Genomic DNA, 22,550 nt, shown 5'->3' with positions numbered 1-22,550 from the left:
TTGCAACACTTCCTGTAACAAGGATTAAATACCCTGAAGTTCCAAATCACTTTATTTGGACACATACATTCTACATTATTCCTCCCACATTTACAAATGCATCTAAATTTGATATTTTAGTCTGGCACTTCACAGTCCACTTTAGTTGCAGATTATTTAAAATCCTAAATTACTTCAAGTCATTCATGTTACCTGGCATCTTTTGCAGGAGCACAGTGTCACCAATAATAACAGAGAAATTACCTGAATGCAGAAGGAGGTGATGGGTCAGGGTCTTCTTCGACACTGTAGTAAAGTCACACTTGTTGCACCTGGAGAGCGCTTTCAGACCAATGTTCCTTGTAGGAGTTGACTGAGAATCCTCAGCCTGATCCACATGGTTTTTCCGGTGCTGCCAGAAAACTTTTACATTTGAGCTCACGAAGCTACAATGTAGACAGTGGAAGGGGAAGTGAGTACGGTGGTGCTGTGACATATCATCTGCGTTAGTAAACAAGAGTTGGCAGGCGTTATGAGCACAGGGAATGGGTGTCACTTTATGCACCCGTTGTAGGTGGATGTGAAACAACTTGCGCTCATCTGTGGCAAACCGACAATCCCCATTCGTGCAGGTGAACACCTCCTGATGATGGGAGTGACACTTAAAATGGCCCTTCAGTTCATCAAGCTGTGTAAATTGCTCTTTACAAATTGGGCAAAAAACGTTCTCTGTATCCAAAGGCACGATGTTAAGCTCCTGTCCGCTGTCTTCTGTGGAGCTCTGTGCCTTGCATAGGCGGAGGCTACGCCTGGTGTGGTGCGCCTTACTTTCCTGGCCATATGTTGGCATTTCCGGTATGTGTCCAGTCAGACTCAGGTGGGAAGCTACATGGAAATCCAAATTTTCCGACTGAGAAAACATAGTGCACTGATGTGGGGACAGGAGGCTGGAATACGGAAAGTTCGCACCACATTTCTGGCACAAATAATGGCCACCTTCTTCAACCAAGACACCTATGGTTTAGTGGATACAAAGCAAAAATTAATCAAATTCTTTAAGCTTCCCCCAGTTTTAGGCTTTGCACTCCACTCATTCACCTCTAATCTTTCTGCTATCAATTTTTCATGCACTGCCTTTAAAATCCTTACCTGGAAGCCAAATCACACTTGATCAAAACCATTGCAGATGCTGGCAAGGAGTAAAGAACTATTCATTAGAGTCGAACACTGCAATCTCACATTCACCAACTACCGGTAATAAACCACACTTGAAAGCTTCCGAACATGAATGCCTGCAGTGATTCTTAGACTTGACCAACCAAAAGGGTGCTTATGCTCAAGCAGTCTATGCACTAGCCTCAGTTTGCAGATGGAACACGACCTGGTATCCTACATGAGCTTTTAAATCATGATGAAGTCTTTATTACAATCCTCATGCACATTCCAAAGTCTGCAACTCTGCCAGTATACCACATATCCTCCATAAATTTCAAATATTTATTTTAAAAACATTTAAAAATTAGTTTATTAGAATGTTTAAACATGTTACACTACCATGTATACGAGTTGCTCGGTCTAGTTGACCCAGTTCCTTCCCTCCCACTTTAAAAACATTACTTGGGGTCATAGCCAAGCATACTGCTGGTCAACCTACTCTCTCACTACAGGAAAACTGGAGATTTGTCCAGTCTACGCAGCTCTTGCCACAATATACCATCAGCATTTTAGCAAACTTCCCCAGATGGTTAGACGTAGGCAGATGTGTTTAGATGTAAAGTGAACCGAATACATAAAGTTACACAAACTGCAGTGACGAGAAGGTGATGGATGGAATACATGAATTAATCTAGACTACAACTGACAAATCTTATGGACCGCATTACAGTTCATCATTTTTGCCCACCATGCTACTAGTCAAAAGCTGGTCTTTTGCAAATCAGTACCAACCCTGCTTCTCGTGGAAACAGTCCATCCCAAACTGCCAGGAAAGCCCTCCTTCAGAAGGGAACACAAGCAACCCAAACCGGTTTCGACCAACTAAGGTCTCACCAGTGATGTATACCTTGAGCACTGTGGTACAGTGAGCACAGGACCCACGTCTGGGCAATCAGATTGCACTTAGGAAATAAACTGGAAGAACCACATGGAGATGGATGGACTTCAGGGTGAAACCGGCCCTGGGTTGCTTGTGTTCCAGTCATGGGATGACCGGGCTTGGCAGCTCGAGCTGGACTGGTCCTACTAGAGCAGGACCAAGACTGATTTGCAAATGGTTAGGTCCAAACCGAGGTGGCATGGTGAGCAAAAGACTGATGGGTTGCAATGGTACACCAAACGACTGACAGTGGGTAGACTTACTACAAGTATTCCTCATCACCTTTTGTGTGATAAAATCACACAAAACACAAGCTACTATTCTGTGCAAGAACGTAGGAAGAAACAATGGAGGACAAAAGCTCGACCAAGCACGAGAAGTATAGCAAGCAAAGAAAACCCTTCACCTTTCCCACGCAAATGCAGACTTAGAGGTTGTTCGACACTGATGAAGAACAAAAAGATTAGTGAAAATGTGACAGAATCTTTCTATTTTTGGAACCATGGGTATGTTATGGTGCATTGCCACCGTCCTGCTGGATATGGGAAACACAATCTAAAAGCAAGGAAACAGCTAGCACTGGTGGTGCTCTCACAAATATATCACTAATTACTCCTTTCTCCATCATGGGTCTAACCCTTCCCGCACATAACAACTGACTTACTGACGTTTCTCTGATAAACCAGGCAGACCTACTCCCCACCATGTTCCATTAACATCACTTCAGCTAATGATTCTAAATAAATCTGTATCCCCATAATTGGAAAGCCAGCCACATTCAGTTAATTAAAGAAGAAAAAAAAAACACACACACACGAGAATTAATAACTATTGTCAAACTCTTGGATTTTACACGGCAGGGAACAAGCATTGGCAAAGACAGTGAGCATGCCAAACAACCATTAAACCTACTGTACTAAGGCGCAACAAAAGCATCAGAAAAACAGGCGCTATAGAACTAAGCATTGGCATTCCCAATAGGTCTAGCTTTAATGCGCTAATACGTGTAAACAAAGGAATTTTAAATGCTATTTACATGTGTTAGCACACTAAAGTCAGACTTGTTGGCTTTTGCCTGCTATAAATCCTGATAGTGAGAATGATATTCAGTGTACCAAGCTAAATGATCATTTGCCGTTTCATTTTTTGGGGGTAGTGCATGTGCATAACCTTTCACTGTCGTTGTCCTTGATATACCTGTGCTCAGTCTGTATGCGTGTCTGAAGGAAGCTTGCAATGCTGCTGCATGTAATGTACTTGTGCTGCCTCGGTGAAAAAAATATATAATTATATATACATATACAGTAATTATCTACATATATATATTAGATATATGTATATATATAAAAATATTTGTGTTCTGTGTTTACTGCATGTATGAGATAAACAATTGTACGTGTGATGATTTACAGCACAGATTTATGTAATATGGGTCTCTTGCAAGAATCCCTTAGGAAGAGGAAAGAAGCACCATATAGCCAGTAGCATGAGGTCAACAGAAATACTTGTCTGAGAGCCAAATCTCAGTATTGGTAACAGGAGTTGCATGGTCGCTGCGCTGTCAAGCAAAACGTAAAAAAACTACTTTGTTGTGTACACTTTTTCAGATACCACTGTCAGGGATTGCTCCCATGTGCCACTTGTTAACTGATTTCAGATATCACTCATGCATTGCAATGGAGGCAGAAGAACACACCCAAGCAGCCAATAGGAAAATATTGGGACATTATTACTTCTGTAGGCTGATCCAAGATGTAATTGACAATATTTTAAGCCAACAACAGTAGTATAGACCAAAAGAAGTCAGGGCAGAAACCAGCTTAACCCCTTCTGTGCTCATGACGAGCTCGGCTCGTCATGAGTCACTGTGCTCATGATGAGCTGAGCTCCTCATGACCACACCCATTAACATTATGGCCCAGCAGAGCAGAAGATGATCTCAAGCAGCCATGGTGTTAATCAAAGCTCCTTAAAAAAGTATGGAATACAATATATTCAAGACGAATTGCGCAAACACCATACACATAAAACCTTAAAAGGTGAACACGCCAATCATATCAAACCTAGAAAGGGTTCTCTCTATCTTTACTTCATACTCAGTGATGTTAATCGTCACTGCTATAGACACAGAAGAGTAGTTGGCCAAAATGGGTGCACACACAGTCGCATATGTTTCAACAAGTAGGCAAATATACATGAAATGTGTGATGCATGCTTTCTCTTGTAGAATTTCCACACAAAAAAATTATAATGCAAACACATTTAGAATTGGTTCTGTTTTTTGGAGCAAATTCTCTCCTGATGTTAGAGATCTACCTATTGACCAAAATACTGTTTTCATATGACCTAAAAAACAGAACGTTTTTATGTGCTGCCAATTTTGTTAAATATATTAAATGTTTGTCTAGCTAGCTGTCAAGGTAGTTTATGTAGCTATTTTTATTTATCTTATTTTTATTTATTTTATCTGTTGTAAAGAACAGACCACTGAAAGCCATGTGGGTTTCTCGATCCAGCTACGATCGCATATAGTTTAATGCCTCAGAAGAAAGACGGAACACTCCAACTGCAGGACTGCAAGGGGTAATTACAGAGACTGCCTCCTCTAATGTACCTTCATATGTTTCAGAGCAGGTTTCTTCCAGTGAGGTTCCTTGGTGGGCAGTCTCAATCCCAACCACCTGATAGTCTTGGTCCATGCTGAGAGGTGATATTGTCATCTTCGTCCCTTCAATGACCTTATCAGCATCTTGTTTTGCTGACTCTGGCTCAGCACCCACATGGCAAGACCCAGTGGAGGATACAGAAGGTAGTAGAAGGAGCTCTGCACACAGGTTCGTCATCGTCTTACAGCGCCATTAAGCCAATACTTCCTTTACCTTCCTCTAGCAACAGGCCGTGCTGAATAATAACAGTAAATCTTCAGCCTGCATTCCAATTCCACATGGCCAACTGGAAACATAAATATCATTATGTTAGATCAAAGATTAAACATGCGAGAGAGCACATTGAGTAATGTCAACAGGGGTCAATAATAGTTCATCTAAATACGTTTACAATATTTAAAATGTAAGCATGTATGACAGCACAACTAACACACACAACAATGCACATCAAAAGGGGTCAAACAAAATGTATAAAAGCGTGATAAAAATCCGGTAACAACTCACAAAACTCCTATTCAAACTTAAAATCCGGGAGCCTAAGTGCCTCCGTCTAACGCCATTTCCTTTGCTCATAAGTGTCAGGAAAAACACACTGCTCGTGCACACATCCTCCGCTTAAATATTAAGACACTAACACTGACCTTGCCCACGGGCTCTGCTGCGGGTGCCACCCACAGGTGAAGCTCCCCCTGCAGTACCAGAGACCGGACCCCCCTGGCTACAGTACCCGAGTGTGCCCTGGCCACTACGGGCAGCAAGAACCGGCAGAGTACAACGATTTGTAGCCTGCACAGCTTGGGACACACCGGCCCACCTGTAGCTGGACCGCAACTTCCGTAAAGGGTGGGACATTCGTTCCGGAGTGTATGTGTTTACTTCCGGGGAGAATAGATCTTTCCGGGGTAGGTCGTATTTCTAGCCAATCACTGGACACTAGTCTATTTAGTTTAACTTAAACTGACAGTTTGAGTCAGTATAACACCGTTTACAGGCTTCATTTTCCCTGCCTTCGTTTATAGCTTACAGTCGGCAAAACAAGAAAAAAAAGGGACTGAGTCAGTCGGACTGCATAGGTGTTGGGGAAGTGGGAGGTAAGGCAAAAGTACTGGAACGTAGTACTAGAAGCCAGATTTTCAAAAAGCTGAGGGACCGGGACCGGGGGCAGTAGACAGGGAGGTAGGACTAACATGTGTCACTGTCCTGGATATAGAAGAAGGACCACAGTACCATAAGCAGGCGGTAGTGAGTAAATGACATTACACAAACGCCAAGGACTGGCACTTTCGCAACGGTGCCATAGGACAAAAGAAATACAAACGTGGCAAGTCATTTTATATTTACATTTTATTGTCCAATTGTTTATAGTCTGCAGAATCGATTCATTTTGCGAATCGTGAATGCGCCTGTGGAATCGATGCACAGAGAACCTACGCATTTGCAATCTAAGTTGCTTTGAAATGTGGGGAGACCTGCCTCCCTCTTCAGAACTTTCCTGGGTTAGACTGATATTATATGGCACAGACAACATTGCTAGAGTACATTGAGGATTGGCTTTGACTGCGAGCTGTAACAGTATATCCAGCTTTTAAAATGGAAATCGAAGACTGGAGGTACTCACTATTTTAAGTACCTGTTTGCTTCTAGGGAGTGCAGGTATTCCCATTAATTGTATTGCAAATGTGTTGAGAAGTGCATGTACTCTCCCTTTCAAGTTAAAGAAGTCCAGGTACTCAGTACCGGACTGTACCTGCCCATTTAAAGCTCGGAGTATACCTTTAACCTCACCCTCATTTTGTGGCACTCTCTCTGGACTAATCTTTACCTTCCAAAGTAGCAATATGTTTATATTAGAGTGGGATGTCCACACCCCAAAATCGTACACAGCCTCCAAAAATATTTATTCCACATTAATTTCAATTGCCATGTCTTTCAAAACCACTCCGCCTCAAACTCCTTGGAGACGCGGAGGGTTGAGAGGTATGCAATAGGGTGCGTCTGGATAGAAGAAATAAAGGGAAGCATATTAGTTTTGAAAGGCTCAAATGCTATGCTTGTCAATCTCATGAGACAGGGAGGTAGGTGGCGAAATGGTAAGCGTACGTGTAAACTATGCACATGCGTATCCTATTCTCACTCTCAAAACATTAACTGCAACAAATGAAGGACGGAATGCTGAATGATTCAAACGTTCTCCCTCAGTCAAGAGATCTGGGTTAAATCCATCATTCTTTTGCCCACTGCGCCACCCCCGTTTGGACCCAGCCATATGCAAATCAGTCTTGACCCTTTGCCTCATGGGACCAGTCCAGAACAAACTGCCAAGCCAGGTTCTCCCATGACCGGAAACAAGCATCCTGGGACCGGTTTCAGGGTATGTCACCCATCATCAGCCAGGCTATGTTGAATCCAGGGGCACAGTAAGGGACCCACGTCTGGGCATACCCATACCTCTTAGGGCGAAAAGTGTAACTGTAACAAATGATGGACGGAATGCTGAATGATTTACAGAAACGTGTAGACATCTGAAAACGGAAACACAGCTTGGACGGTTAACAGGGTTTCAAGAATTTTTCAGGACCACGGGACATGTCGGTTAAAGTTGGGACTGTCACATGGAATCTGGGACCTAAATTCTGTGATGATTTTCATCCATTGATACTAAGCTTGCTGATCTTTGTGATTTCACGTTTGCCATTGCTACTAGAGTGACCAGCTTTTGAGAAGCAAGACCCAGGACAGGCCAAACATAGAAGTAGGACTGAAGGCTTACAGTGATCAAAATATATATAGTATTCAGTGTGTGGCAGTGACTTTCAAACCCAGAAACCAGTTTTAACACTTGTTCAGTTGAACTCCATTTACACAGCAACATTTGCATAGAATCAGCTACTGTGTTAAGACCTCTAGCCTGTTCTCTCACCCTCCACCCTCCTCTGCCACCCTACACTTTAGAGGCACCTGTGAAAACCACAGGGACGCCGAGAAAGATCTCTAAAATCCGAGATCAATCAATCAATCAAAGCATTTATATAGCGCACTACTCACCCGGAGGGTCTCAAGGCGCTGGCCTATCTTGTCCCCCTAGACCATAGGAAAACGCATCACCATAGTCCTAGTGCTGTTGGAGAACCATCTCAAGCTGAAAGTTGGTCACATACAGGTTGGCAGTTATGGGACAAAAACAAAAGGATAGGCCATTGAAAAGGTCAGTGATTAGATCAAGGGTCTCCAACATGTCGATTGTGAGCTACCAGTAGCTCGGACTTTATTGCCCGTTAGCTAATGTGATAATATGCAGCTGTCCTTTTGCAAAGGCAACACTTTGAAGCAATGTGCACCCCTTTCTGTGAAGCTCACAGTGCAGAGTACCCTATTCTGAAAATGTTTTTTTATTTCTCTTTCTTTTTCTACTTCATTTTTTTCTCCTTTCTTTACCTATTCCCCTTCCTTGGATCGTTCTTTTATTTCTAGACTTTTTCCCCCATCTTGATTCACTTTTTTCTCTCCTCTTTTTTGCTTCTCCATTTTCATTTTCTCTTCCTATATCTTTCATGCTTTTCTTCTTTCCTTTTGCCTTGCCTTTCCTTCTTACTGTTGTTTTTCTCTTTAGTTTTTTTCTTTCTTCCTCTACATTTCTCTGTATTGTTTCTTTCTAGTTAATTTTTTTTTTTTTGTCCTCATATATGCCACCAGGATTCGTATGCTCTAGATGGGTCTCGCTGTTGCCTCTTATACTGACATTTTCGAGTCCGCCCTGGAGACAGTATCATAGCAAACAGGGATGTCCCAGAGGTAGGCTGTTTTCCTTATCCTACTCCCCCTAGCCTATGTTGGAAGCCCTAAACCAGGGGGAGGACAGGGCCGACACAACCTCTGGCATAATCATCGGACCATTTACTTGTTTGACAAGACCACCAGTTTAGACCAGACATTCTCAGTATTCTCATTACGTCCAACCATGTCCATCTTGCATACTTCCATTATAAATTTTAAACATACTGCAAATCTGGGGGGAACTGTTGACTTCCACTCCATGCAAATTTGTCTCCTAGCCATGACTACTACATAGAAAATAAACTGAGTATACATTTTCTTTTTTACGGAAACCTGGCTACATGACCAATCCATGGCGGTCATTAATCTAGCACTTCCTGCGGGTTACATTATGCACTCCCTCCCACGCAAAACCAGAGGTGGAGGTATTGCAGTTGCGATAAAAACCTGTTATCCCTGCATCTGGAAACCTGTCACCATAGCTGGTTGCGAGAGTGCTCTTTTCAACATCTCAGTGAATCCCCATTTCACATTCACGGGACTTCTAATCTATAGACCACCTGGGCCTGACGCCGCGTTTCGTCAAAGCCTCCCTGAGGTGATTTCTTCTTTGGCCCTAAAAACCGCCAACTTCACGATTATCGGCGACCTCAACCTGCATATGGATGCTCCTCTTTCAAACTCGATCCATAGCTTGCTGGCTGACTTAGAGGCGTTCCAACTGACTCAATTGGTACAATTTCCAACCCATATAGGCGGTCACTTATTAGATCCCATTTTGACCAACCTCTCTCCGAACATTTCAGTACTCCATCCCAGGCCTATGGCATGGACTGACCATTATCTTATTGAATTTCATATCACAACTTCCTTCTCCCCACCAAAGAACAATTCTTCTGCCAGTCTTAGACGCCCCTGGAGAAACTTAAATTTAGAGCATTTCCATCAGCTCCTGTTGAAATTTCATCCTTCACCCCCTACTGAAGTTTCTAGCGGCTATGACAGTTTCTGTGAGTGGTTAAATCACTCACTAGACTTACTTATTCCGGCTAAGTGGAGCAAGACTAGATCTAGTCCTTCCAACCCCTGGTACAATGACTCTCTTAAAACACTTAAAATCTCCTGTAAAAAGGCAGAACGCGCATGGCGTAAAACGTATGATACTGACCTCAAGGCAGCCTACAGGGCCTGCACTAGAGTGTATCATCGGGCTATATGCACGGCCAGGGCTGCGTTTTACTCTCTGGAGATAAAGAACAGCACCAACCCTACCAAGGTCATCTTCAGGGTGTGTAAGGACCTCACTGGTAAGAGGACTGATACTGCCGCTCTCCAACCTTCCATGACACACTGTGAGAACTTAGCCTTATTTTTTGTAGAAAAGGTGGAGGCTATTTACAAGTCATTCGCCCAGCTCCCCATTGCGGAGACTAGCTCTATGTCACTGGTCCATAAACCACTGCTGATCATTCCGAGCCCGACCTTGGATGAATTCATTGCCCTGACGACTAAAGTTAAATCCGGCTCCCCGGACGACCCCATGAGACCCAATCAATTTCGGGAATTTGCTGAAGGCTGCTATCCTGCTCTGCATGGCCTTATTAACTTATCCTTCAGCTCGGGTAGTGTCCCTAAAGCTTGGAAACAGGCGACGGTTATTCCGATCCTTAAAAAACCCGCCCTTGATCCTACCAAGCCTGAACACTACCGACCTATATCACTTCTTCCTTGGCCAGCTAAACTGGCAGAAGCTCACGCTAATGCTATATTATCTTCTCATCTGCAGGAAGCTAATATATTGGATAATTCCCAAAATGGATTTCGTGCTGGCCACAGCACAGAAACTGCCCTTCTGGCTGTGGTGGAACACATCAGGCATTTGCTGGATCTGGGTCAGACGGCGGCACTGATCCTTTTGGATCTCAGTGCCGCATTCGACACTGTGTCTCACCAGATTCTGCTACACCGCCTGATGGAAGCCGGAGTTGGAGAGGTGGCACTTGAGTGGTTTCGCTCCTTTCTTCAGGATCGTGCCTTTAAGGTTTCCACTCCTCCTTTTGTTTCTGCCCCTCGCCCTATACTCCAGGGTGTCCCCCAAGGGTCTGCCCTAAGCCCTACATTGTTTAATTTATATGTCCAGCCATTAGCGGAGGTAGCCCACAGCTTTGGTCTCTCCTTAGTGTCATACGCCGATGACACGCAGCTGGCGGTGGCACTCAATGGCGACTCCAACATGGATGCCCCCACCTTTCAGTCAGCCCTTAAAGCTGTGGCAGGTTGGTTGGCTAACAATCGGCTTCAACTTAATGCCTCTAAGACCGAGGTCATTATTTTTGGTAGGGAAAGTGAATTATGGGGAGATCAGTGGTGGCCTTCCGATCTTGGCCCTGTCCCCGCCCCTGTGGCAGAGGTTAGAAACCTTGGGGTGTGGTTTGACAATAAGCTTTCTTTCACTTCCCACACAAAACGGGTGGCCGGTACTTGCTTTGGTACTCTGCAGTGTCTCCGACCTATCTTCAAGTTTTTCGACGCGGAGACTAGACAGATTATTGTTCAAGCCCTGGTTCTCACCAGACTGGATTACGCCAGTTCCCTGTTTTTGGGCCTAAACCAGGCTGAGCTATCTCGCCTTCAGAGGGTTCAGAATGCGGCGGCTAGGATGCTTGTTGGCCTTCCAAAGTTTGTCTCGGCTCGTCGGACCATTCAGGATCTTCATTGGCTGCCGGTAGGGCAGAGAATTAAGTTTAAAGCTCTCTGCTTAACTTTTAAAATTCTCAATACAGCCTCCCCTCCTATCCTTGCACAGACCATTCAGCACTATGTTCCTACCAGAGCTCTTCGCTCTGCCGGATCTAATCTGGCTATAGTGCCACGGTTTAAAAAATCAAGGTTGGGCGGCCGCTCCTTTTCAGTGCTAGCAGCATCCCTCTGGAACTCTCTGCCGGCTTCATTGCGCTCCATTCCTGAGTTGCTTCCTTTCAGGAAGGCACTTAAAACCTTCCTTTTTGCTACAATTTAGGCCCTCCTTTTAATCCTCTTATTTTTCTGTCGTGTTGTGTTATTATTCTCCAAGCGCCGGGACGCCACTTTGCTGCGGCATCCGTGCGCTATACAAAAACCAAATAACATAACATAACATAACATTAATGTTATAGTCTTTCAATAAACCAAAGAAAACCAGTCTGGGTGAACATGTGATAGTTGTTGACAATACATCTTCCAAAAAATCAATTATCGCTCTCCAGTAGTCCTGAATTGCTGGACAGTCCAAAAAAATATGGATATCATCAGCTGCACTGTGGTTACATCGGGGACAGTAATAATTATTTTGTGTTATCTTGTGCAATTTGGCCGGGGTCCAATATACTCTATAAGCTGTGAATAGGTGGTTACGTCTTAAATTGGCTGGTTTAATTAAGCTCTGGGAAAGGAAAAAGGAATCTGACCATATTTTGCTAACTTCTTCGGGAAGTTCGGCTATATTATTTTCCCATAGTTTTATCACCTCCAAGTATAGTTTGTTCTCCTCATCCTTAATTATCGACTTATACCAAAACGATACTTCTTTTATCCATTTCCCCCCTCTACAAACTGCATCAAGAATAGCTGGGTCTTTTTCCCGTTGCAGATTCTGACTTGACCACCAAGCTGATAATTGATAATATTTAAACCTAGTCAGGTGTCCATTTGTGAGTTGTATTAAAGAATTCCAATCCATAAGGCCTGAATCTACCCATAGATCTCCCCACTTTTGTAGTCCAGCTATTTTCAAAGGTTGTGAAAGCTGATCTTGGAGACATAGGGGCGTACCCGGGGAATCCCAGATTGGAGTGTGTGGGATAGTAAGGAATATTAAACACCTTCCGGATAAACCCCCAATTTTTAAGTGCAGTCTGCAGTATCTTGAGACGAATTTTTTGAAAAAAATTCTGGTCTCCGAACTTGAATAAAAAGTAATCATGGTCATAAGGTAAATCATTTAATAAAGCTTGAAACAAGCGGCCCTGTGATGATGCGTCTAACATATTCGCAAGTAGCCTAAAGTTTTTAAAGTGAAACGCATGACAGTATGATAGTAGGTCTGGAAGGGCTAAACCTCCAATTTTTAAACCCCTTCTCAATTTTTTCCATGCTATTCTAGATGACTTACAAGCCCATATGAATGATCCGATCTTACCCTGTAAAGTATTGATATCCTTTGAAGGAAATGATAAAGGGATGCAATTATATAGAAAGGTCAATTTGGGAAGAATTGTCATTTTAATGAGGTTAACACGGCCATAAATATTTAGAGGCAGGTTCCCCCATCTTGTTAGAGTTTTATTAATGTCTTTGACCACAGTCTGCCAACTAAATGATGTTATGTTTTTTAGCGCTTGAGTTAAATAAATTCCCAAGTATCGCATTTTATGTTTTACTCCCTGTATGTGTAGGTTATTATTCCAACCCATTATCTCCGTTTTCTCCTTATTAATCTGATAGCCTGACAATTTTCCAAATTCTTCCGATAGAGAAAATAGCCTGGGTATTGCCACTGAGTGATTAGAGGTATACAAGAGAAGGTCATCTGCATACAAAGCAGTTTTTAATGACATATTACCAAGCTTGAAAGGTTGAATTATATTGTCATCTCTGATTCCACAAACAAAAGGCTCCATGTAAACATCAATTAAAAGAGGGGATAAAGGGCAACCCTGTCTAGTACCTCGGGATATGTCAAACCAATCAGATAATATTCCGTTAACTAAAACTTTTGCCTTTGGGTTATAATATAATGATTTAACCGCCTTAATGAAAGTTAGGGGGAACCCAAATGCCGACATTGTAGCCCATAAATACTTCCAGTTGACCTGATCAAAGGCCTTAGCCGCATCTATCGCAACCAAGGCCAACGGGAGGTTTTTATCGTTGGCATAATCTATGGCCCCTATCACTTGGAATGTTAATTCGTTTAACTGTCTCCCTGGAATAAAACCTCTTTGATCAGGGTGGATTATAGATTTTATAATCTTCGATAATCTGGTGGCTAAAATTCCGGAATAGATCTTCATATCCGTATTTAACAGTGAAATTGGTCTGTACGACTCTATTCTCTTTGGATCTTTATTAGGTTTTACTATGAGCGTTATAGTGGCTTCTGCCCAAGAAGGGGGAACAGAATAAGAATTATTCCAGGATTGACCACTTTTTAGTCGATCAGCACTTTCTCACAGACATCAATTACCTTTCCTTTACACCGACAGGGATGTCAGATCATGCAGTACTGGAAATGGTAATTATATTGAACTTAACTCCTTTAAAAACAAGATGGACCCTAGAGAGATCACTCTTATTAGATAATCAAGTAAAAATAGAAGTTAAAGATAAAACGGTAGAATTTTTCACATTAAATTCAGGTACCTCTACCCCCCCAAGTAGTATGGGAGGCATATAAGGCCTTTCTGAGAGGAGTCTTAGGCTCTTTAATGACTTATAAGAGAAAGAGTATGAAAGCAAAAAGAAGGGAAGACCTGGCGACAATAATAAGAAAGGATCTTGAGCTACAAAACGCAATCTTAATTAACTCTAGGAGAGTTCACTTGATAGAGAAGGAACTTGAGGAAATATAAAATTCTATGGTCAAGTTGTGTTCCCTAGCGCGTACCCCACCGACTCCATGTACCAGCTTAAAGTGCATGTAACTTCCCTCCTGTGCTAGCTATGAAGACGCAAATACATTTGCGTCCAACGTTAACTTGTCCTCTTTCAGACCCACCCTGAATGGGTTAAATAGTCCGTTCCTAAGTATGCTATGCCAACGTCTTTTTGTAGTGTACTTTACATGTTTTTTCTGCTCTGGCAAAGTAGGCCCTGAATTTCTGCCATCGAGCCTCTATTTCTGGCTTCTGACTATGACAGCCTCAGCCCAGGCTGCCTCTGTACCCGTGAACTCTGACTTACTTCCAGCGCGGCCCCTCGCGCTCAGCTCAGCCTGCTTTCTGCCAAGACTGACTATAACCTTCGAGTTATCTGTTCCGCTCCTCGAAAATGCATTCCTGCCTACCAGCTTCAGTAAACATCCTCCCCAGCTGCAGAGCCAAAGGGCCGACCCGTCTCAGTGCGAGTAATTCATAGCTTCTGTTACCATGCTTCCATGGAAGGCCCCGTGCCCCACGTTTCTCATGTAGACACTTAGGCGCTTATACACGCATCCACAGTTAGCATAGAATAGCTTCTGCCCTAGAGACCTTTCCGCCCAGATAATATGGTTCCTAAACATCAGATATCAGATATGATAGAAGTACAAGTTGATCTGACATGCCAGACTTCTGTCTCTTTCCGTCAGTGTAAATGTCAAGTCCCCTGCACCCCTCCAATCACACGTCATGCAGCTGCGCGCGCATCCAAGCTTCCGATTTCTGCTGACATTGCAACATTTCTGTTAACGCCACCCCTTGGTGACACCTATCAGTGACGTTTCTAGCACACACCTCCAGTTCACGCCTCTTGATTACGTACTAGTACCACGTGTATACTGTTATCTTGTCTTCTCTCAACTGTTACGCCTCCTGCACTGTTGCTTATGAAATGAATTAAGTATATAAGCTATGTATTGTCAATAAAATGTAGCGCGTGCTCTCTCTATCCCTTCTGACACCCCTGTGGTGGTCAGAATCCGATATCCTGGTCATGACCATTCCTTTTTAAGGAATAAAACCCCTTAGAACTCTAACACCACGGACTCTGGTTTTTTCTTTCCGATCTGAGTTATTATTGATTAAGTACTTACCTGCATAGAAATTAAGAGAGTAAATTAATTATTTACGTCAAACTTACTGAATTACAACTTCAGCTTAAAATCTCGGATGAGAAAACTCTTAAAGAAAAGTGGGAGACCAGTAGATTAAAACATTTTGAATACGGAGAAAAATGTGGAGCCCTTTTAGCTTGGAAATCTAGAGAAGAGAGAACGAGGAACAATATTAAAACCCTATCACAAAGGCAGACAGGAGACTTGATAGAGACAGATGCAGAGATTAGAGAGGAAGCGAGGTCTTTTATGAGAAGCCTTTTCATGGAAGATAAAGACCCCAAAGGTGATGACTTAGAAACTTGGTTGTTATCAAAAAATTTACCTCAAATGTCTGAATTGGATAAGATATACCTGGAAAGTGAGATTACAGAAGGGGAAATACTAAACCAATTGAAGAGAATGAAACGGGGGAAAGCTGCAGGTTCAGATGGGCTGCCCGTAGAGATTTTTATGGATAATAAAGATCAGTTATTACCTACACTCAGGGAACTTTTTAACCTCTTACTAATTCATGGTTATTCTGTTCCCCCTTCTTGGGCAGTTAATTTTTTCTTGCTCATTCCTTTGTTGCTTTATAAACTGTTTTATTTTCTTCTTCACCTTTGATTCACTCCATTTTGTTTATTACTTCTTGTTTTCACACCTTTTTCATTTTCGTTGTTGCTGCTTGCTCTTTTTTACTTCTTTCACACTGTGCTACCTTCTTCCTTTCATTTAAGTCACTTTTTTGTCCTTTACCTTTTTTCTTTCTTTTGTTCTTCAAATTTTATGCTGGTTTCTTACTATTTTCTGCTTCTTTCTTTCTTCACTATCTTCATTCCTTTCCTTTTATCTGCTACTTTTGTTTTTTGCTCGCATTTCACCTTCTGTGATACAGATATTGTAACAGTGGTGTATTGCTCACTGGAGCACAACTGGGGGTACTCGAATCAGTGTTTGAGTGGTTTACCCTAACAGAATGATTATGTTGGCCAGTGAATCAGGAAAGCCTTCAATTATCTAAAGCAGCTCTCACTATAGAAAAGGGTAGGAGAACCATGGATTTGATGAATGCCCTTGTTTAGCACTAAGGTTTCCAGACGTTTCCAAGAAGGTCTTGCCTTATATTTTCACGCCTGAGTTTTCATTCAGCAAATCAGTGTATGCTGAGAATTGTAGTTTTCATTTGAGACAACTGAGCTAACTATCTAACACAAAAGGGTTAGTAAGAGTCAAAACAGTCAATTCAACCTCCTATTCTGTCACAACACAACACGTCAAAACTGACTTTTACTAATTTGTTTGGGAGAAACACAATAATTTTGAAAGTACCAGTGTTGGAGATTCTTAATGCATAAGGAGGAAAGCTCTCTTACACCCAGTGCTTCATAATTGGGCCCATCCTAGCACCTTTTTAATTGGATAAGGTGCAAGCTACTACCCAGCTACTATATGGGGAGCTTTGGGGCAATGTTTTCATAAGTATATTGTGGTCTCTTTAAGTGTGAAAATACACGGGTGGGGGAATTAAAACAGCCTCATATTTGAAGTAAAACATTTTATTAAGTCCCTCTATGGCAGAGTTAAAAGAAAGCAGCAAAGGTCAACTTCCTTGCTAGTGCGTAGAACTGTTATGTTAATTAGATTTTGTAAGGCGCAACAGCTACCCAAAAAGGGTTGCCCGGCACCAACCAGAAAGGAAAAGAGAAAGAGGGGAGAGCCTATTGGTTGAACAGCCACGTTTTTAGGCATTTGCGGAAGTTCTCGTTGTCGGTTTCATTGCCGACTGACACGGGAAGAGCGTTCCATAAGAAGGGACCGAAGCAGTAAAAAGATCTACCGCCCATGCGTGACAATCTGATTCTAGGGATCGAAAATTTTGCCTCAGTGGTAGAGAGAAGAGGGAGTGAGGGCAAATACGGGTGAACCAAGGCTTGTCGATATTGAGGAGACACTCCAGATTTGGTCTTAAACATATAGATTAGGGCTTTGACCTTCCGTTCTCTACCCTGAGCCAATGAAGGTCACGCAGAGAGCCAGAAATAGGGGCTGCTCTGGGGACTCGACAGAGCAGTCTGGCGGCGAAGTTCTGCACCACCTGCAGCTTGCGTGTCGCATCCTTGTTAGCCCCCAAATAAAGAATGTTACTGTAGTCCAGTCTAGAGGTGACAAGAGGCTGGACTACGGTTCTCTGGGTGGGACTAGGCAACATCCAGATAATCCTTTTGAGCCACTATTCCCCACTGTCTTTTAACCCTTTCGATGCTGATGACGAGCTGGGCTCGTCATGGTGCACAGTGGTCGTGTGCTGATGACGAGCCCAGCTCGTCATAAAATAATGTAAAATAGCAATTTCCAGCACAGGAGGGGAATTGCCTTAGCAGCGAAGGTGTTAACTCTGTCACTGGGGGACCCAATCAAATTATTTACTCCACCCAAGAGGTTGTCTTAGTTTTCACAATATCAATACCCTCTGCACTTAAGCATCACACGTATTTTTACTTTTAGGGAGACCACATGAGTCTTGCACCTTATCCAATCAGAACGGTTCCAGGAGGGGCCCGATGGTGAAGCATGGTGCCCATTGGGTGCATGAGGGCTTTTGTCCTTAAACATTAAGAATCCCCACCACAGAACCTCTTTAAATTGTTTTTTCCCCTATACATTAGAGACAGTCTTTTTGTTGCAACTGAGCTAACACCTTATACCAACACCCCATACAAGTGTACGTGGAGTTGAGTATACATGCAGTGATTAGTTCGTCCTAGGTTGAATGGAGTTGAAATTACCGGCTGATTCAGAGTGCAGTGAAGGACTACTAGTACAGTTGGGGTTTTATAGCACCTCTGAATGCAATAGGTAGCATAGTCATATACATGTCTAATGAGAAAGCATTCCATGTTTTGGGGCAGAGCTGAAGTAATGCTGGAGATGGTTAACTTGAAGTGTAGGATGGAGAGAGTAATAAATCAATTGCTCCATAATTAAAAATGAAAGACACACAATTGATGGACGGAATGCAGAACAAATCAAAACCTGCACCCCTAGTCAAGATTTCTGGGTTAAATCCACCATTCTTTTGCTCACCATGCCACCCCATTTTAGAACTGGCCATATGCAAATCAGTCTTGACCCTGTGCCTCATGGGAACAGTCCAGCCCTAACTGCCAAGCCAGTTCCTCCCTGGACCGGAAACAAGCATCCTAGGACTGGTTTTGGGGTTTCACCCCTCAGCCAGGATAGCTAGAATCCAGTGGCACAGAGAGCCCGGGACTCATGTCTGGGTGTACCCGGCAAACTTGGGGATAGAAAGCAACAGACACACAATTGAAGGACGGAATGCAGAACAAATCAAAACATTCACCCCCAGTCAACAGATCTGGGTTAAATCCATCAATCTTTTGCTCACCATGCCACCCCAGTTTAGACCTGGCCATAAAAAATTAAAAAATATGATGGAATTAGGCCCAGATCTCTGCACAGGGTGAGATTGTTTGTGACAAGGTCAGCTCGTCATGGGTGTTACCTGCGCTGTGCGTGTGACGAGTTGACCTTGTCACAAACAATGGGAAAATAAAATATTCAGCACAGGAGGAAAATATCACTAGGACCCAAGGTGTTAATTATTCAAAATCCTCTAGTCATGCTGAAAATAGTGTAAACTTGATAAAATCTTTAAGGTTATGATTGATATTTTTATTCAGCTTAGCAGCTGTTTTTCAGTTGGCATTGTTTTGCCCATCAAGTAGTTTACTAAAATTTGATGGATATATTTTCAAATAATAGGCTTTTCAAGGTCCCAACTCTGTAAAAGATGGATAGTTTTTTGCCCACCTCCCAATGCGATATTGTAAGAAATTGGGATGTTAGTTGACTGGGGGAGATCCCACCTCAAGTAATTACCCAAACCTTTCTCAAGGGAAACTCTTAAATGTACTAAATTAAGCTGAGCACAACCCCCTGGTAGATCTGGCACAGAGCAGAGAGTCTTAACTTGGAGGCAATGTGTAAAGTATTAATGCGCTACCAATACAGGAATAAAGTGAAAACACAGCACAAGAAAAATTCCAATCAAATTAGAAAAATAAAGTGCATTTTAATAAATGAAATGACACCAAGACAACAAAAATTTAATACGGGAAACTGGAGTTAATGAGTTTTCAGACCTTAAATGTGGAAATAGCACCAAAAAGCGGTAAACGCCAATCGCAGTCATCTGGTTACGCTTGACCATTACTTGGGTGCAAGTTAAGGCCAAACGAGATGGAGCTTCTGTCGGATACATGAACTAGGTTTGCTCCAGTCGGAAGTTTTACCTTCAGACTTAGTCTCTGAAATGGAAGTGAAAAATCCTCATCAGGTCAAAACAGCAGGCTGTAGACAAAGAAGGCTCCATGTTGTTGGATAGCCACTGGACGAGGTCTGGGTGAAGCTGTTAACTTTTGGCACAGTGGCTCAGAGCCGGAGACATTTGCATTTCTTGCTTAGAGAGGTTCCCCCGCTGGCCGGATACTTTTTTTGCGCCTTCACTGTGAAGGTTTCTACCATTGGACTTAGCCAGCTTTTTGTAGCTTGATTCTTCATGCGGGCAAGGTTGCAAGCTGTAGTCGAAGAGGACTCCACGAACCATAATCCTCTGTGATGTCTAGCTGAATCGTATTTGCTGCTGCAGGATAGCCCTAGTGGGAGCAATCTACATTTTTGACCAACCTGCAACTCCTCTGTGTCAGATCGCCATGGCAGATTGGTTCCAGTCCTCCGGAGAGCTTTGAAGCCGAAAAGATTCTAAGTGGCAGGTTTCAAGAAAAGCTAGGTAGTGTATACTTTGACACCTGCCAGTGGCCCAAGATTGTGGGGCCAGGATCTGAGGGGGTTGGGGTGTCAAGGCTCACTCCAGCAGAGTCCAGGACAGGTTCAGTGGGAACTGGTGAGCTCATGTTAATGTATGGGGATGCTGTTGCACAAAGTTATATAATAAATAGTTGCTTTAGCATATACAGTTGCATTTAGCGCTTAGATACCCCTGGGTGATAATGCGCTCTATAAGTGTATATTAACATACCATAACATAACATTTGTAAAAAAAAATTATTTTAGAGAACATATATCAAATGTACCTATATATAGACAATCATCTATTTGACTACAGAAAGGCGACTTAGGAATGTGTAGTATTATGCAGTGAGGATGGTTAGGCTTTACTATGCAATACTGTTATGATTGCCCAAATAAGTCCTGTCGATTCACACTAATAAAATCCCTAGCTCAGTCCTGGTAGTGTGGAACAGTGCAGTCGGGCTTTACTAGAGAAACATGTTGAGCAATTCAGAGTATCAACATGGACGATAAGTAATTTACATGACTTAAAAGAAATCAATCATGAATTTATAAAAATAAAGCAGATTTATAAATAATTTTAGATATCAAAAGGAAGACAATTGGAAGAGTATAACCAGAGTTATGAATTTCTAAAGGAAGAATAAATCAGTGCATTTCACTCTTGCAAAACTTCAAAGTTGCGTTCAGTGAAGAAATAGACTAGTGACAGCCAATCACTTGCAGGGCGAGCTTAGTGGAAACCACTGGATGTAGAGGTGAGGCGGGTCCCAGGACCAGGCTAGGACAGTCAGTAGATCTTTACCTAGCTAATGCGGCCTGAGTGCAGAAAAGTTCTGTCCATCCCTGGTGCTAAAGAACGGGAGCCACGGTTTCTGCTTGTAACTCATAGACGGTGCTTGTTAGTACAGGGGTGCAAACTCCTCGACAACGGGGCCAAGGAAGTGTCGGATTGAAGATTCTGCGGGGCTGCACCCCGAGGCACAGCGTCAAACAAACAATCCTTGGCAGGAGCAAGCTCAGCCTATGGTCACTTTGAAATTCTGGAGTTCGGGGGAAAACTGTGGCCGCCTGAAACTTGCTTGAGATCAGTAAAGCATTTTTGACAATGCACTAGACCAGTGATACTTAAAGTGCGGCCCTTCTGCCCTTTACATGTGGCCCCCTAGGCAACAGCAGCACTAGGTTGCTTTTTACGCGACTCAGCACAAACATTCAAAACATTTTAAATAAACTGTAAGCATTTATTTAAAGATTAATTACAGTTAAAGAGAGTAATTAGGTTGAACTGCACTCCTTAACTTTAAGAACACCTGCATCTTTAAAGACAGCAAACATGTAAAAATATGGTAGGCTCTCCAGAATTCAAAAAGCTTATTTCATTAACCTGCAGAACCGCTTCACCTTAGTAAATCCGATTTTAGCAGTGCATTCAGAAGTATTTTTTTAAAAGTGATAGTTTTCAAACATGAATTTAGAAACATTAAAATGTTTTTCTTTTATTTACTTAGATTCGTGTGTGGACTTTCTGCTTTTGTGACCTATGCGGAGAATAGTCACTCTCCTTCTAACGCGACTTTGAGGTAATTCTTTGATGCACTCGAACATTTTCCTTTTCCCTGTCTCCCTCTCACATTATTCACTCACTTTGGTTACTGTACACCATACAGACTGACGGACAGTGCAATCTGCCCGTTTGTACTTATTTTTGGGATTGCTCCCCTGAAAGTGTTTCTGACGCCACCTTTTCACTTAATTTGCAGTTTGATCACGAGTTGGACAGGTATATATGCATTTTATGATATTGGAGCTTTATGTATATTTTCTGATTGGTAGTGATTGTTTAATGAGTAGAATCTTTATTGGGACCGGAAAGAACTGATTGAGTGTGATGAGTAGTGTCTGACTTTTCCTACTGTTTGGTATATTGTTCTCAAGGGTAGTTTCTTGTTCTTTTGAATTGTAGTGCCCTGCTCCTTTGGTGTGTTGGGCCCCTCCATTTTTTTCTGCAGTCTGTGATTATGAGTGTTCGGTATGTTTTTTTTTTTGCACCTTACACTGATTGTCCTGCCCACATACCTCATTGTTACATATGTCTGTTAGCTCCTGATTTTAATTCCGTTTATGCAAATATTTTCCAGCCTTGAAAAAGCACTAGGTCTGCTACTGGGCAAAACAGGCGTTGGCTGTCTGTAGATGTTGAAGAACATAGAATAAACCAATCTTAACTTACATTGGATCATCGTCATTTTTAGGTCGAGCCTAGCGTTGCAGCGCGCATGCGCTGCTCGCTCTGCGAAGCATGCTGTAGTCGGGTTAGATGTGGAAGTGCTGTGGAAGCCTTCCGCCCATATTTTTCATTAGCTGGTGCCATTGTCTTTGGTAAACGTTGGCTTCCGATTCAATATGAGGCTTCTTAGCCCTTCCT

At 42.6% G+C, this 22,550-nt stretch overlaps 2 protein-coding genes across 5 annotated transcripts in view; one reads left to right on the top strand and one right to left on the bottom strand.

Annotated features, from left to right (window-relative positions):
• The window catches only part of ZNF142 (zinc finger protein 142), a 59,054-nt gene extending 53,478 nt beyond the window's left edge, over positions 1-5,576 (bottom strand). Inside the window, exons 1-3 of the mRNA XM_086954452.1 lie at positions 5,382-5,576; positions 4,689-5,026; positions 244-993 (exon numbers count right to left, since the gene is read on the bottom strand). Of these exons, the coding sequence (XP_086810578.1) occupies positions 244-993; positions 4,689-4,917 (979 nt within the window). The 5' untranslated portion in view covers positions 4,918-5,026; positions 5,382-5,576. The remainder of the gene's footprint in view (positions 1-243; positions 994-4,688; positions 5,027-5,381) is intronic.
• A 63-nt stretch (positions 5,577-5,639) lies between these two features.
• Positions 5,640-22,550, top strand: part of BCS1L (BCS1 ubiquinol-cytochrome c reductase complex chaperone) — a 164,784-nt gene continuing 147,873 nt past the window's right edge. The window contains exons 1-2 of one of the 4 annotated variants that reach the window (XM_086954448.1): positions 5,690-6,061; positions 21,634-21,705. The gene's annotated coding sequence lies outside the window, so the exon portion shown is untranslated. Of the gene's footprint in view, positions 6,062-21,633; positions 21,706-22,550 lie in introns of all 4 variants that reach the window. The other 3 variants (XM_086954449.1, XM_086954451.1, XM_086954450.1) reach the window with 3 other exon arrangements.

Source organism: Lissotriton vulgaris, chromosome 2_1, assembly GCF_964263255.1.
Source record: "Lissotriton vulgaris chromosome 2_1, aLisVul1.2, whole genome shotgun sequence".
Taxonomy (NCBI): Eukaryota; Metazoa; Chordata; class Amphibia; order Caudata; family Salamandridae; genus Lissotriton; species Lissotriton vulgaris.
Note: the sequence above shows the minus strand (reverse complement) of the source record. Positions and strands in the feature narration are given on the sequence as shown.